At 44.6% G+C, this 15,940-nt stretch overlaps 1 protein-coding gene across 3 annotated transcripts in view; it reads right to left on the bottom strand.

Moving 5' to 3' along the window:
* The window catches only part of TTC14 (tetratricopeptide repeat domain 14), a 37,787-nt gene that overhangs the window by 6,545 nt on the left and 15,302 nt on the right, over positions 1-15,940 (bottom strand). The window contains exons 7-11 of one of the 3 annotated variants that reach the window (XM_056565274.1): positions 7,467-7,538; positions 7,120-7,239; positions 5,467-5,589; positions 4,296-4,413; positions 2,828-2,943 (exon numbers count right to left, since the gene is read on the bottom strand). In XM_056565274.1, coding sequence (XP_056421249.1) covers positions 2,828-2,943; positions 4,296-4,413; positions 5,467-5,589; positions 7,120-7,239; positions 7,467-7,538 — 549 coding nt within the window. Of the gene's footprint in view, positions 1-2,827; positions 2,944-3,302; positions 4,414-5,466; positions 5,590-7,119; positions 7,240-7,466; positions 7,539-15,940 lie in introns of those variants that run through there. The other 2 variants (XM_056565273.1, XR_008891153.1) reach the window with 2 other exon arrangements.

Raw genomic sequence — 15,940 nt, 5'->3', positions numbered from 1 at the left:
CGTATGATCAGGGGAGTGGGAGCGAGCCTCTCTGGAGGTCTGCCGTAAAGAGGAGGAACAAAATGCTGGCCAGCATGGAGTTGGCGGAGCTAAGTGCCTTGAGAGGACCACGGCCAGTATGAAAGCCCCCTGTGCTTCTGCAACTTCAACTGAAGTGCAGCCGTGGTAGAGAAAAAGCTGCAGGCAGCACAGCAGGCAGCTACCGGAATCCGACACTCCGTTCACCTCACGCATGGAGGCGGCCGAAGCGAAAGTAAAATGCAGGTTGCATGCGCATAGCGCACCACCGGAACAGTAGAGCTGTAAAAATGCCCCTGAATAATGTGAAACAAAGCCTACACCACTGATTATGTCCCCTCCATCAGAATGGTATAGCAGGAACTGTCCCCAGAATGAATAAAGAGGAGTGGTCCCAAAACAAGGGGGGGGGGGGGGGGGGGGTCTACAGAGGTTGAGAATCCAGATAAGAGGCGAAAATTCCCACCCAGGAGGCACTAAGGATAAGGGGCTCCCCAAGCAAGGACCCAGGCATAATAGACAGAAAGCGGTGGTGGGAAGCTGTAAAAAGCCATACTCACCTAAGAGGTCTTCAGCCAGTTATAGTCACCTGCATCATGTCGGGCTGAGACAGCGGGACAAGCAGGGAAGATAGGGGGACCTGGACTCAAGGTGCAACCCCAGGCGCTGAACGTTGGCAGGAAGGGTTTAATGGTGCATGCATTATGCCCCATGCCCCTTAGCCGCATATTGGGGAACAGGTAGCACCTTGCTCCTGAACCCCCACCTAAAAAAATGAAAATAAAAAAGGAGAAAAGAACCTAAAACAGGCCCTAACTATAAAATAAAAAGACCAGGTCTGCCTCCTACTGACAAACTAATTAGCTCAGGTGCCTGTGGACGGGTATATCCTGCTGGGAGGGGCCGACTTTTCTTGTTGCCTAGTATCAAGCCTCCTAGTGGCAGCAGCATATACCCACGGTTTCTGTGTCCCCCAATGGAGCCGATCGAGAAACTGGTTTTATATAGGAGAGGCTCAGTAGTAAGCTCTAAATCAGAAACAGGAAGCAAAACTAGGCTGCCCAAAAGTGTAGATTGGGGTAAGCAGACAGTATAGAGAATTATAATGTGTGTTTTTAATATAAATTATATAAGAGGATAAATAATTTAAAAAGGGGAGATCGGAAAAGCACAACGATTAAAAGGCATGACAAAGTTTTGTGAGGAAGAGGCAAGATCATTTAGTGATATCATTTACTGGAGTGACTGGACAACTAAAACACCAACCTACGAGGTCAAATGTATTTGAGAACTGCACAGACATCTAATGACAAAAGTTTGTGCCAAAATTGTTCATATTTGGTTCCTAAACCCATTTTCTACATCAAGTATTGCTTTTGACTCTCAGGACAAACTGCACTCTCCTCAAACAGCTCTAGTGATCTGGAATAATAATATATTGAAAAAATCCTTATGAGGAAATTGGGTGCCAGTCCCAGGGCATGACCAGGGCAGATAAATCCAAATAGAAAGAAAGATGGCACTCCAGTATTTGTGTCCAAACGTGGGTAGTAGTTCATTGATCCCAATACATTCAGAAACAGATGCGACGTTTCGGCCTAACAATAAGGTCTTTATCAAGCATAGTGCATATAGTGACAACCATGTGTTTTATAGGGTCACCAATAGATGACATCATATGGGGGTGTCACTCTCCAGTGGGCGTGAACAATATGTCAAAACATACAATGAAAAAAGGTGCTATAAATACATTTGCAAGTGCATAATAAATATACAGTATTACAAAAATAATACATTGTATCCACAGTGACCATCCTAATCTTCCGATCTCTGTTAGAAACATAATCATAGACAAACAATATTATATCTGACCTGTCCGTCAGATCTTCCTGATCTCATCTGATGGACAGGTCAGATATAATATTGTTTGACTATGATTATGTTTCTAACAGAGATCGGAAGATTAGGATGGTCACTGTGGATACAATGTATTATTTTTGTAATACTGTATATTTATTATGCACTTGCACAATGTATTTATAGCACCTTTTTTCATTGTATGTTTTGACATATTGTTCACGCCCACTGTCATTTGGGGTCACACCCCTTACACTGGAGAGTGACTCCCCCATATGATGTCATCTAATGGTGACCCTATAAAACACATGGTTGTCACTATATGCACTATGCTTGATAAAAGACCTTATTGTTAGGTCGAAACGTCACATCCGTTTCTGTATGTATTGGGATCAATAAACTACTACCCACATTTGGACACCAATACTGGAGTGCCATATATATATATATATATATATATATATATGTTCAATAACACTGGTGGCGGTCAATATGTATTTTAATGTGTTTGGATTATTTTATTAAGATACAATAAAAGTAAAGTTTTAAAAGGTTCCCAGTATTTTTAAATTTTTCTTGGGAGACCTAACCTCAGCTAGTGGTAAGCATCACGTCACTCTGCTATATTATATATACATACACACACACATGTATATATATATCTATCAAAACCTGTCCAGAGGAAAAGTTGCCCAGTTGCCCATAGCAACCAATCAGCTCACTTCTTTCATTTTTAGCAAGGCCTCGGCAAAATGAAAGAAGCAATCTGATTGGTTGCTATGGGCAACTGGCCAACTTTTCCTTTGCACAGGTTTTGATATATCTCCCCCATAGTGTTTAATGTACTCACAATGTTGGAAACCTTCATATAACCCACTCTATATAGAGCCTTTTCCTTTCAAATCTCTAAAACAGTTTTTTTCAGTGCAGAAATTAAGACAAATCTAAATACCTGTACCTTTTCTCTTCTTTTAGGAGTTTACGCAATTTTTCTGCACTGGTTTCTATTTTATTTTCTTTAGTTTGTTCTTCCTTTTCTTCAAGTTTCTCTCTTTTTTCCAAAGATTTCTTTTTATCAAGTTATCAAAAAGATATTGTTATAACACATACATTTTATAAATGATATTCAACAGTCCCCCCCATCCACAGTATAAATGCAATAAGCCATATATATAGTTGTTGTTGAAAATCCAGGATAGGTATGAAGAAGAAAAGAAAGGGGGGGGGGGATTAAAAACAAAAATAGGAACATCCAAGAAACCCATTATGTATTAATTGTCAAAGTCACAATATACATTGGCATTAATTCACCAAGTATGAGATTAAAGTTAAGGCATTATTAGCATTGCCATATAAACAAAAAGGTATGAGGGCCAAAATGTTAGAAATTAAATATGGGAAAGTATTGAGAATATGTTCATACAAACCAGTTGTCATTGGTCCATTTTAGGTTGGAGTTTAGGAATCACAGTCCATTTTCAAAGTAAGTAAAGATAATGGATATTCATAGCCACAGCACCAAGAGTTTAAGGCAGGAGGAAACACAAAGACATCATCAGTATTACAGGAAGCAATTTACAAACGCAAAACAACTGTAGTCAAGTCAATATACAGGTGATCTGACCGCTTACACTGAATGTAATTCGGAGAGCTATATGTCTGATTTATTTAACTACATTACCCTATCCTAAGCCAATTAGAGGCGTTCCTTCTTGGAAGGCCTCCAATCTGCTGTTTATGGTTACTCATAACTTTTATATTTCACCCTAATGTAGCTGTAAGAAGGCTTGACTTTTTTGCGGGATGTGTTGTAGATTTTAGGCAAGAAAAGAACAATTAAGCCAAGTTTAGGGTCACTGTCAAAAACTTCTGACATGTATTAATAAAAGGCTATATAAAGTACACGCGCTGTGGCGTCCATTTAAGCCCAATTACAATACACAACAGGAAGAGGTTTAGGCAAACATTAGCAGTATTTCCATAGGATATCAATAGCAATCAATATTAAATGGTTTACCATAAAACAGAATTCCAATTGTAGCTCCTACTTCCACGTAAAGCATAAATGGGATCACACTCAGGCGGCAGGATATCTGTTCAAGTCTCGTGCAACTTTGTAGCCCAAGACTACAGCGATCAGGAAACGGAAGTCCCATACAATTGCACGAGACTTCAGGCAAATCTGTATCCATATCGGAGTAGTATTGGGCTACAAAACTGCAGGATATTTTTTTAAATATCCTATCGCCGGAGCACGATTGCAGTTACACTTTTAGGGATGTCGGAGCCAAGAGGAAAATACTGATCCTTAAGACTATTTGAGATAAAAACAGAATACTTCACTAAAGTCTTTACAGTAGAAATTGAATGAGGATTCTTTGTCTATATTCACAGCAAATTAAGAGAAAATAAAGAATCACCTGTATACATTGGCGCACTTTGTTCAGTGCCTCCTCAGCCTCCGTGAAGGATTTGTCTATTGTCAGAGCTTTGTTGTAGTAAGTCTCTGCATTCAGTAGTTTATCCTCCTCTTCCAGCCTGCAGTTAGGTCACCATATTATTTTTAACAGAACAGACAAACAATGCAAAGATGCAAATGCAAAGTACTTTAGTGCACTGGGGGCATTCCCAGACACTTGGTGCACTCTTCTGCCTGCCCAGCTCTGCCCACTGCAACAGCCAATTCAGAAATATTCATGGCCCCGAGCTCAATACAGTGAATGTGTAACTCTAGATTCAGTCACTCCTGTCAGATGATAATCATTATCATCACAGGTCCTTCAGCCACATTCAGCCTGAACTGCTGATCTCTGCCCCCCACAAGTACTATAAGGGCAGTCACTGAGAAGCAGAGGTCTCAACAAACATCAAAAGAGCAGTAATGCCGAAGCGGAACAGCTCTGTATCTGCTACATGCTTAAGGTGTAGGATCTGTAATGATGATACCCGATTGTGTGACCAATACATGTGGGGGCAGGGGTGGAGCTCAGCAGTGCAGAATAGAAGAGAATGTGGCTGAATGACCAGTGATATTGATCATGTAATAGGAGCCAGACGGGTAGACAAGTGCACCAACAAGTGGGATTTTTGGGCATAAGTCTGGAATGGGGCCACGTATGGAATTCACCCCGTTTGAATTAGTGTCACCCACACTATTGCCCTGTACCAGCAGGTTAGTGCAGATGACACGGGTGACAGATTGCCTTTAATAGGTAAAGACCTTTAGAGATTATAAAGATTACAGGAAAATAATAATACTAAAAACTTAAAGCTGTTATCCCAAAACCACAGGATAGGGGAATCCCAAAACCACAGGATAGGGGAGAAGCTAGCAGAATGAATGGAGTGCCCAGAAATATTCTCTTTGGAAGTTCTGAACATTGTGGAGTGCTGAACTCTGAAATACTTGGAAGCCCCAGAGAATAATGGGGCGCTGGCTACACATGCACGCTGTCACTCCATTTATTTGGGGGTGAAACTGATGTCCATTTCTGGGAAAGTGGAGGTCCCAGCAGTTGTACACCCTCCTCCCTCCTGATGGATAGGAGAACCTCTTTAAGGCAAAGCTAAATCCTGATGAAGCATACTCACTGTCCACCTCTCTCCACAAGTGTTTGGCAAAGGTATTTTCTTGCATTCTTATGTGTTGGGCAGTTTTCTAAGGCAATTTCAAAATCATCAATTGCTTTATTTAAACTGCCTTTTGTAGCATATCTAGAAAAAATATAAGTGGAACACATTAAGATTCATAAGCAAGTCTGTTACTTAAAAGTTATGATTTGAATGTTATGCACTGGTCATGCACTGATCAAAGAATTATCATTAAGATCAAGCAGCTGACGGGGATGTCTTTTTAAACAGATTCCCATTTGGTAAAATGTCATGGCTGCAGTTTAGGAGCCTAAAATCCTGAAGGGGTTGTCAAGTATCTGACTGTAGAGGGTCTCGCTGCTGAGATCCCCAGAATGGGTTATCTCAGAGAGAGCACATGCTGTAGACAGAATGCACTTCATTTCTATGGTAGCAATGAACAAGCTGTACTCTGGGGCACTCCCATAAAAGTGAATAGAGCACGTTCAGTCTACAGCACACTCCATTCTGGAGATTTCAGGGGTCCCAGTGGACGGACCTCCCGCCCCCCCCAGTCAGATACTTCCCCCATATCCTGTTGTCAAAAATGCTCCAGTATGACCGGATTGTGCCAACTGTGAAGTATTAAGGAGGGATAATACAATGGGATTGTTTTTCAGGTGTTTGTCTAGGCCCCTTAGGCCCGCCCTCTGGGACCCAATTCGCAACTACTGAATGGAGGAGCGGTTTGGCAAACCAACCCAGCCGCTCCATTCATTCTCTAAGGAGCAGTCAGAGATCAACAAACCACATACAGAGGTTCTGACAATTGCTTTGTGTAAACTGTGCTTTCAACAAGTACCAATTGACTTGTATATAGTCAAGTGGTGCTTTTAATAGGTAATATAATCCTTAGTGGCAAGATCGAGAACTACATGATTTTAGGATTTGATGTGTAAACTATTACTATACTACAGTGCCAAGGACAAAGGTCACTATATATTTCTATAATGTATTACCTTTCAAAGGAAGGCCACATATATTTATGTTACAGCTGCGCAGGCATCAGCTAATGAAACGTAACTATTAGGGGTGCACCGAAATTTGTCGGGCGAAAAGGGCTTTTTCGGCTTTATCGGACAAGGGAATTTTCCAACGATAATTTTGGTGGGCGTGGCCCTTCCCGACCCATGGCATACATGTGCACGGGTCAGGTCCACATCATAACCTGGACATGCTTGCTGCTATCAGCAGCTGACATCTGCCTGTAATGACGCACATCGGAGATTGCTCCGATGTCCACCCTTTAACTGGTTAATGACCATACCCGGCAGCCCCCTGCTAATTCTTGTAGCTGCGGGCCCCCGCTAATAGCCAACATGCAGCGATCTTGGTTGCCGACTATTAACCCTGCAGTGTCTAAAGGGACATGTAAATGCTCCCTGGTGATCCAGTGGTTAGGAAAATTAAAGAGCAGTAGTCTCAAATCCATTATAATGGGTTTTTACTGATTACAATTTAAATGTACCTAAATAAAACTGCTCCATATATTATTACCGCCGGCTATATAAACCTATTGTAAACTGTAGCATATTTATAATATATCTTAATTACTCTCCCAATTTTCTTCTTTGTATACACACAGAATGCTGTTTGAAGGAATGAAATACTCACAAGGCACCTCGGGCTACCAAAGCTTCTACATTTTTGGGATCAATTTCCAAAGCTTTGTTATATTCATTCATAGCATCAACATGACGACCCAGCTTAAAGTAATCGACGCCTGTCTTCACACTGCAACATAACAAGGAGTTATTAGGGCATTGGTATAAATACCAAAAGACATGTTTATCAAATCTTGTGCACAAGAACAGTGGAGAAGTTGCCCAGAGCAACAAGATTCTAACTTTTTATTTTTTTAATAAAAGCTGGAATCTGATTGGTTGCTTTTGCTCCAATGTTCCTCTGCACAAGGTTTATAAATCTCCCCCATTGTGCACAAAAAAACAAAAAAAACTCACCACTTCAATGCCCAAGATGAGGACTGCTTTCTTCTTAAAGAAGGAGCATAGTCTTGTTCAGAAAAATTCTCCCTGCGGAAAGAAAATTATTTTTATTATAGTACCATATGAGAGGCATTTTTGGTCACTTTTTATACCATAAAAAAAAATAACAAAAAGCGATTAAAAAGTCTGATCAAAACAAAAATAAAAGCTTCAGATCACGGGGTCAGAATTATAGGGGTCAGAAGATGACAATTTTAAACGTATACATTTTCCTGAATGTAGTTATGATTTTTTTCAGAAGTACGACAAAATCAAACCCATATAAGTAGGGTATCATTTTAATCATATGGACCTACAGAATAAAGAGAAGGTGTCATTTTTACCGAAAAATTTACTGCGTAGAAAAGGAAGCCCCCAAAATTTACAAAATAGCGTTTTATCGCACATTGATTTTTTTTTCTGTTTCGCCGTAGATTTTGGGGTAAAATGACTGAGGTCATTACAAAGTAGAATTGGTGGCGCCAAAAATAAGCCTTCATATGGATCTTTAGGTGCAAAATTGAAAGGGCTATGAATTTTAAAAAGGTAGGGAGGAAAAAACTAAAGTGCAAAAACAGAAAAACGCAATGTCCTTAAGGGGTTAAAGGGGTACTCCACTGAAAAAGGAGATTTTTTTGTACTCAACCATAAAATCTCTCTTTCTCGTATCTTTCATTGGGGGACACCTTACTGATGGGTATATGCTCTTGTCACTAGGGGAAAAAAAGTCTGCTCCTCATGGCAGGATATACCCGCCCAACTGCAGTGAGATAATCAGTTTAGTCAAAAAGCAGTAGGAGAAGCCACCAAAGACATATGTCCAAAGGACCCAAAAAAGGAATCCCGGAGAAACAACCCAAGAACCGGAAAAAAAAATGACGGGAAACAAGATGAAAAAATGGGTGGGTGAATGGGTGAAAGCTACAAGAAAGATTTTACGGCGAGTACAAAAAAATCTCCTTTTCTTGGTCGCTTTTCATTGTTGGGACACCTTACTGATGGGACGTACCAAAGCAGTCCCCTAGGGTGGGAAAGGCAACCACCAGAGGAAAGGAAGCAGTCCCGCGATGAGCCCTCACGCCAGAGACAAATGAGGCCCAGAAATTGAGCTCCCGGAAGATCCCCCGTCCATGGAAATGGACTAGGACACCAAGGAAGAGACCTTCCCTGTAGAGACCAAAGACGCTTAAGGCCATATAGAGAGACAGGAAAAAAGGTCTACCAGGAAGCCACATGGGCCGGAACCATCACAGAAGGAGATAGGAAACAACTCCCAGGAACCCAGCCGGGAGATCAGTGTACGCCTGAGCAGAAGACTAGCAAAGGGAGTGGAAAAACGAAAGACGAAAATCTGCCCTGGAGAGGTCTGGTTCGCGAGAACTAAGACATGAACAGGAGCAGTCCCAAAAAACCTTGACCCAGGGGCCCACCATGAGCACACAGAAGGCGACAATAGTCAGACTCAAGCAATCCGGATGACCTGAATGGCCTTTAACTCGGGAAGACAAGGACCACGAAGGAAGAAAGGAGCGAAAAGCCCAGAAAAAGGGGGCATCCTGGATACCGGAGAGACCAACATGGAAACTGGAGAGGTCAGAGTCACCTGAAGGACGAACCCCTGAAGAGTAAGGAAAACAAACGGCCGCAAAAACCCTCTGGACGATAAGCTTTCATGTGGAAATATGAAAGGAAGAAGTGGAGGACAAAAAGACTGCCCCACCAAATGGGATCGCGGAGGAGTCTGGGCCGAATCACTACACATGCCCGAGACCTCAACCACCACCAAGGCCCAAAGAACCAGAAGAGCCACCTGAAAAAAAGGCACGCCACAGCATCCTAGGACAGAATTCAAGCCAAGGAGACTAACCGGACTTGGACCCCAGGAGACCAATCGGACCAGAGCACTCCAAAGGAATGTCCCGCCAGAACGGGAACGGATGGAGAAACAAAGGGAAACCCAGCTGGAACTCTCAGGTTCTGGGCACAGGAAGGATACTCCAGAAGACCATGGAGTCATCACAGTACAACAGACGCAGGCAAAAAGGAAAGAAGAATAGACCCTTCCAGGGAGATTGTGCCGAGGGAGAGAAAAACCATGGTAGGACCCAAACAACAGACGGTGGCTAAACCAGCAGTCACCGGCCATACAAGATTACATAGACTCCTCCAACAAAGGAGAGCCAAGGCTGCGTGAGAAGCCGTAGATAACCAAAAAACAGAAAGAGAGCCAGGCAGCAATGGTGGACAGTAAACACACAAGCCTGGATGGTAAAAAAAAAAAAAAATATTGAATACTCTCAGCAAAATAGACAAGGGCCCAGCCTGATACGCCACCAATATAATGGGAACAGAGATATGGTATCAACTAGGCGGCAGGAGAAGCTCAACAAAACAGTCCCCCTAGTGGAGGGAAAACAAGGGTGGACGAGATGAAACTCAGGTAGCAACCATGCCAAGCACCCTAATCCTCTTACCCCCTGAGGAAGGAGATTGGCAAAATACACCAGGCACCGTAGGAGCAGGGAAAAACTGCCCCACAGCCACGGGACAAATACTGGGTGGACGTAGCCCCCAGCGACAACCCATCGCTGTATGGAGGAGCCACGGAATCCTGTATACTGGAGCTGGGCAAAAAGACAAGACGTGTTGAGAGCCATTCTGGACGACTACAAAGGCAACAGATTAGAAGACTGAGCCACCCTGGGCAGAAACCCTGGAAAGTACCTGGAGGCACAGGGAGGGGGGGCTGAACTGACTGTCGCCCCATCAGGCTCCATGCCAGAAAAGAAGTGCTCAACCACCACAGAACTGTGGAAACAAAATCACAGGAAACCCTGAGGCACACCTCACCAAAAGAAGGAAAGGTGGGCTCTTCACTTACAGAGCAGCCTCAGCTTATGCAGAGACAGAGACATGGGTACCTCACGATAAAAGTGGGGTAGCAAGACTGCAGACACAAAAGAAACAGACAAGAAGGGAGGCATGCCCCTAGCAGAACATTGCAACCTTAGAAAAGAGAACAGGGTGATGCTGCTGTTGTTGGGAATGTCCCTGGAACCTGCAGAAAAAAACAACAACACCCCATCTCCTAATGGTGCCACACACCAAGACTGCGGGCGCAGACTCAAGATATGAATAATGTGTGTGGAGCAGGTAAAATGCCAACACAGGATGAAGAACAGGTAGAAAAAAGGGGCCCATGAACCCACCCACACACACACATTGCGGAACTCTACCTGGAAAGAGGGGCATCTGAATGCAGCCGCGGTATCGGCAGAAACGGGTTTGGTGACGCGGTGGATTAGCAAACCATGTAGACATAGTCTGGCTATGTGGCATAGGGACTACACACAATGAAGAGAGATGCTAGCCTTCAGACCGGGCAGCAGGCATGCAGAGAGGGACCTGGTAAAGCAGGGAACCTTACAACCAGTATGTGGTGCATTGTATAAGGCCCATGGGGCGACACGGGGAGACCCACTCGGAACTACAACTCGGCAGAGGGTTACCTGAACTACCATCCACGGTGTGGAAAGAGTATGGTAGTTGACCCGACGTAGTAGTATGCCATGTGGAAAACAGTCTGGCCTACAGGTAAATGATTTCTGAGCACATCGGGCAACTCCATTCAACCTCCCACAGAAAGCGGGGTACTGGAGTGCAGCCTACCCAACTGGCGACCTGTTGGAGTAGAATTGTCCCGTGTGCCCATAGGGACCCTCCTCCAGATCCCTCACCATAGCAGTGAGGTACGGAAACCTGGCTATGTCCACGGCAGCCTTGAGATCAGAGACCAATGGCAGCAGAAACCGTGCAGACAACAGTCTGGCTGAACCAGAATACCTCCTGGTGCTGGCAAAAAGGGGACAGCACCTTGGCGATAACTGTCCCCCTTTCCATAGGAGGGAGGCCAGGGAGGCCTAGGAGACATGGATAGAAACCCCACCCCCTTGGGAGATAGGGGGAGGCTGAGGAGCCGTGGAATGTGTCCCTGTCATCCCGTATAGAGTCCGTAGGACCCGCTGGGTCAATTCTACGTATACCGCCCACAGCTGCAGAGTAACGGAACTCTAGTCGCAGATACATCAGCCGAGTGACAGGCGGAGTAGGAACCATGCAAACCACTGTCTGGCTTACTGGTATGGGTCCATAGTAGACAACGAGTCATTCCGTCGGCCATCGGGCTCCAGCCGCGGATACATCAGCTATGTGATGAGAGACAGGAGGCAGAGGAAACCACTCTGTCTGGCTTACTGGCACAGTAGTGAGGTACCGGAGCTCCAGCCGCACAGACATCAGCCATCTCATGTGTGACAGGCGGCGTAGGGAACCATGCAGACCACTGTCTGGCTTACTGGTGTGGGTCCACAGTATACTACGGGACACTCCTTTGGACACCTCAAATCAGCAGTGGGGTACCGGAGTGTCAGCCACGGCAGCAGTGAAATGAACAGGTGAGACTACTATCCGGCATAATAATATCAGGTCTAATCCCTGCCCCCCGCAGGAATATTCCCATGAGGACCATGCACTGGATGAGGGAATCCGCAGCACTAGCTGCGGATAGGATAGCGTGAGGAAAAGGGAATCCCATAGCATGACATGCACAGAACACCCCCAGGATAGATGGTCCGCAGACCTGACAGATAAGGAATCTTAAAAGAAACCCGAGTGCTGCCAGGAACACAAAAGAGCTAGCTCATTGTATGGCACTCAGTGGTAGAAGATAACAGAGTGGTGGAATATGACTACCGGTAGGTGCCAAGGGAACTTGGATCCCTGGTAACAACCTGTCACAGTGGTTTGCATACGCTCCATGCTAGTGAGCCATAATGCCGGATTAGGACAGATAGGGCCAGTTAAGGCCGCAATAGAAATCAAATTGTAATACAATTATTGGCCACAAGGGGGAGCCAAAACACAAAATGACCAAGAAATATATACAATTTGTCCTCTTTTTTAATTTTTATTAACACATTATGCATTAAAAAAAAGAGGATTTGAAGACAAGCAATAGAGAGGGTGTCATACATCTGACGCAGGGCAACACCACGGCACATGGTCAGTGCAGATACGGCGGGACTCCCTGCAAAGTGCCACCCGCATAAACTATACCCGGCAGAAAGCAAGCCCCTGGAGCAGCGAGGTCTCATAGCAGTGTGCTATAAGTGCCTGCTAAGCCGCCGCTCCAGCAGCGGGACAACAGCAGGTCGGACAACGAACCAAGGTGCTTTTGCCTACTTCGACCCCCGCAACAGGGAAGGAGGGATGAGCTAGAACCTTCAGCAGCGCGCAAGCCTGAGAGGAGGAGCTGTCTGATCTCCCAGCTTGTGCACTGAATAGGGGGAAGAAGAAGGGCGGAGTTATGCCGCCATAGTCCCCAGAGAATAAGGTAGAGGAGGTGCAGTCTGGCCTCCCGGAGCGCACTAGTGCAGGGCAAAAAGACAGGCGGCCATGTGCCGCCAGGGCCCTGGACTCCCGCCGGCTGTTCAGACCCCCAGCAGGGAAAATAATCACCGGCGGAAGCAAGAACAGCGAGGCTGCTCAGAGGAGAGCCGGCAAAGAACTGCTGTGGAGGGAGCCACTGCAAAATGCTGCTGTCCTCCACAGGACCTAGTATGCATAAAACACAGCCCCCCTAAGGGACCTGAGGGAGCCCCAACATGATCTTCCAATAAAGGATCTTTCAATAAAGGACAGAGTCCCACTGTAGGGGGGGGGGGGGATATACTCACCTGTCTCCTTATACTCACCTCAAGATGTATTCAGCCAGCTTTTTAGTCACCTGCATAACATCATGCTGTGACAGACAGGACAAGAATGGAAGATAGGGGGACCCGGACCCAAGGTACAACCCCAGGCGCTGGCGGGAAGGGGTATAACAGTGCATTTTTTACTCTATGCCCATGCCCCTTAGCCGTATATAGGGGAACAGGTAGCTCCATGCTCCTGAACCCCGATCTGAAAAGAGGAAACAAAAGGGAGTAAAGAATCTAACTAAACAGCCCTTACTAGAAAAAAATAAAAAAGACAAGGTCTGGGGAGATCCCTGACCTGTGTCTTGCCTCCTGCTGACACTAGCTAAAACTGATTATCTCACTGCAGGTGGGCAGGTATATCCTGCCAGGGAGGAGCCGACTTTTTCTTCCTAGTGTCAGCGCCTCCTAGTGGCAAGAGCATATACCCATCAGTAAAGTGTACCCCAATGAAAAGCGACTGAGAAACATCTTTTTTAAATCATCTGGTGCCAGAAAGTTAAACAGATTTGTAAATTACTTCTATATAAAAATCTTTAATCCTTCCAGTACTTATCAGCTGGAAGTTCTTTTCTTTTTGAATTTCTTTTCTGTCTGACCACAGTGCTCTGTGCTAACACCTCTGTCTACATCAGGATAGGTTTGCTATGGGGATTTGCTCCTACTTTGGACAGTTCCTGACATGAACAGAGGTGTCAGCAGAGAGCACTGTGGTAAGACAGAAAATAAATTCAAAAAGTCAAAAAGAAAATAACTTCCTGTGGAGCATACAGTAGCTGATAAGTACTGGAAGGGTTAAGATTTTTAAATAGAAGTAATTTACAAATCCGTAACTTTCTGGCACCAGTTGATTTAAAAAATTTTTTTCCAGTGGAGTACCCCTTTTTAACAAAAAATAAATTATATCAAGTTGGCAGACCATACAAGATAACCAAAACAGCAAAAGGCAAGTGAAGAAACCTCCGGCTGCATGTTTTGCTCAGCAGACCCCGATAATTGGGCTGTGGGTTGTCCTATGAGTGACTACAATCACTGCAACTGTTTTAGATGCCATGATCTGAAGGGGCACCTCCACTCGCTTCATATTTGGAATGCCCCTTAGGACATAAAGTATGTCCTGTGGTGCGTTAAGTACCAGGGCACCAGGACATACATTTACGTCCAATGTTAAGGAGTTAAGATGCAACAGAATCAATTCAAAACATTAACATCTGGTGTACCCAAATCTCCCTGTGCATGGAGTGTGACGGAGATACACGTAGGCTGTACTCTGCTGTCCCCAGAGCTCCCACAGAGATTGCATGGATGATGCGGACCCCCACGAACCACCCTTCTTACTTAGGCTTCTTTCACACTAGAGGCTCTGTTACAAATGGACGTTAATGGCTCTTTTTTCCCCTACTTTGGCTGCCATTAACGTCCGTTATTGTAATGGAGCCTAACTGGTTAATAAAGGGCACAGAGGACCCCATTCACTCGAATGGGATTCCTCTAACGTCTGTTATAACTCCTGTTATTTTTCTCCCGCTATCTTCCTAACGTCACTTACCGTGAGAAGATGGTAGTGTGAAAGGAGCCTTATTCTTTGGATAGAGGATATGTTTTCAAATGCTGGATAACCTTTGAATCTTGTGATAAGTTAGTCAGTACCTCACACCTGTGCAGTGAACGTGTTCTGCCATTTTTCACCAGCAAGTTAAAGAGATTAAACTTAACCTCTTAAGGACCATGGACGTGTATACACGTCCAATGGCCCTTAACCAGGTATGACACGGGCTCCTGACTCGAGCCTGCGTCATACCGCCCGGCCCCCAGCTGATTCCTGCAGCTGGGGGCCGGCGTTAATAGCCGACATGCGGCGATCACCGCGGGCGGCTATTAACCCTTTAGACCGCCGCTGTCAAAGTTGACAGTGGCGTCTAAAGGTGCCTGTATTCAGTCCCTGGTGGTCCAGTGGGGTGGATGGCCCCCCCCGCAGCGCGATCGCGGGGGGGGGGCGATCCACTGCTGAGGTAGCCTGAGGGCTTACCTCTCCTTCCACGGCAGCTCCGGCTCTCTGAATGATACAGCCTGGCAGGGCCAGGCTTTATCATTCGAGCGCAGAGCACACTGATCATTATGGTTCTATACGACCATAGTGATCTGTATGAGGAATCTAATGATTCCTCCTAAAAGTCCCCTAAGGGGACTAAAAATGTAAAAAAAAAAAAAAAAAAAAGTTTAAATCCCCCCCTTTTCCCAAATTCCATATAAATAATATATAAACATAAAAATAAACATATGTGGTATCGCCACGTGCGTAAATGTTCGAACTATAAAAATATATCCTTAATTACACCGCACGGTCAATGGCGTATGCGCAAAAAAAATTCCAAGGTCCAAAATAGTGTATTTTTGGTCACTTTTTATATCATGAAAAAATGAATAAAAAGCGATCAAGAAGTCCAATCAATACAAAAATGGTAGCCCTCGTACCGCCCCATACGCAGAAAAATAAAAAAAAGTTATAGGGGTCAGAAGATGACAATTTTAAACGAATACATTTTCCTGCATGTAGTTATGATTTTTTCCAGAAGTACGACAAAATCAAACCTATATAAGTAGGGTATCATTTTAACCGTATGGACCTACAGAATAAAGATAAGGTGTCATTTTTACCGAAAAATGTACTGCGTACAAATGGAAGCCCCCAAA

This window comes from Hyla sarda, chromosome 3 (assembly GCF_029499605.1).
Source record: "Hyla sarda isolate aHylSar1 chromosome 3, aHylSar1.hap1, whole genome shotgun sequence".
Taxonomy (NCBI): domain Eukaryota; kingdom Metazoa; phylum Chordata; class Amphibia; order Anura; family Hylidae; genus Hyla; species Hyla sarda.
The sequence above is the reverse complement of the archived record's forward strand: the minus strand, read 5'-3'. Positions and strand labels throughout refer to the sequence as shown.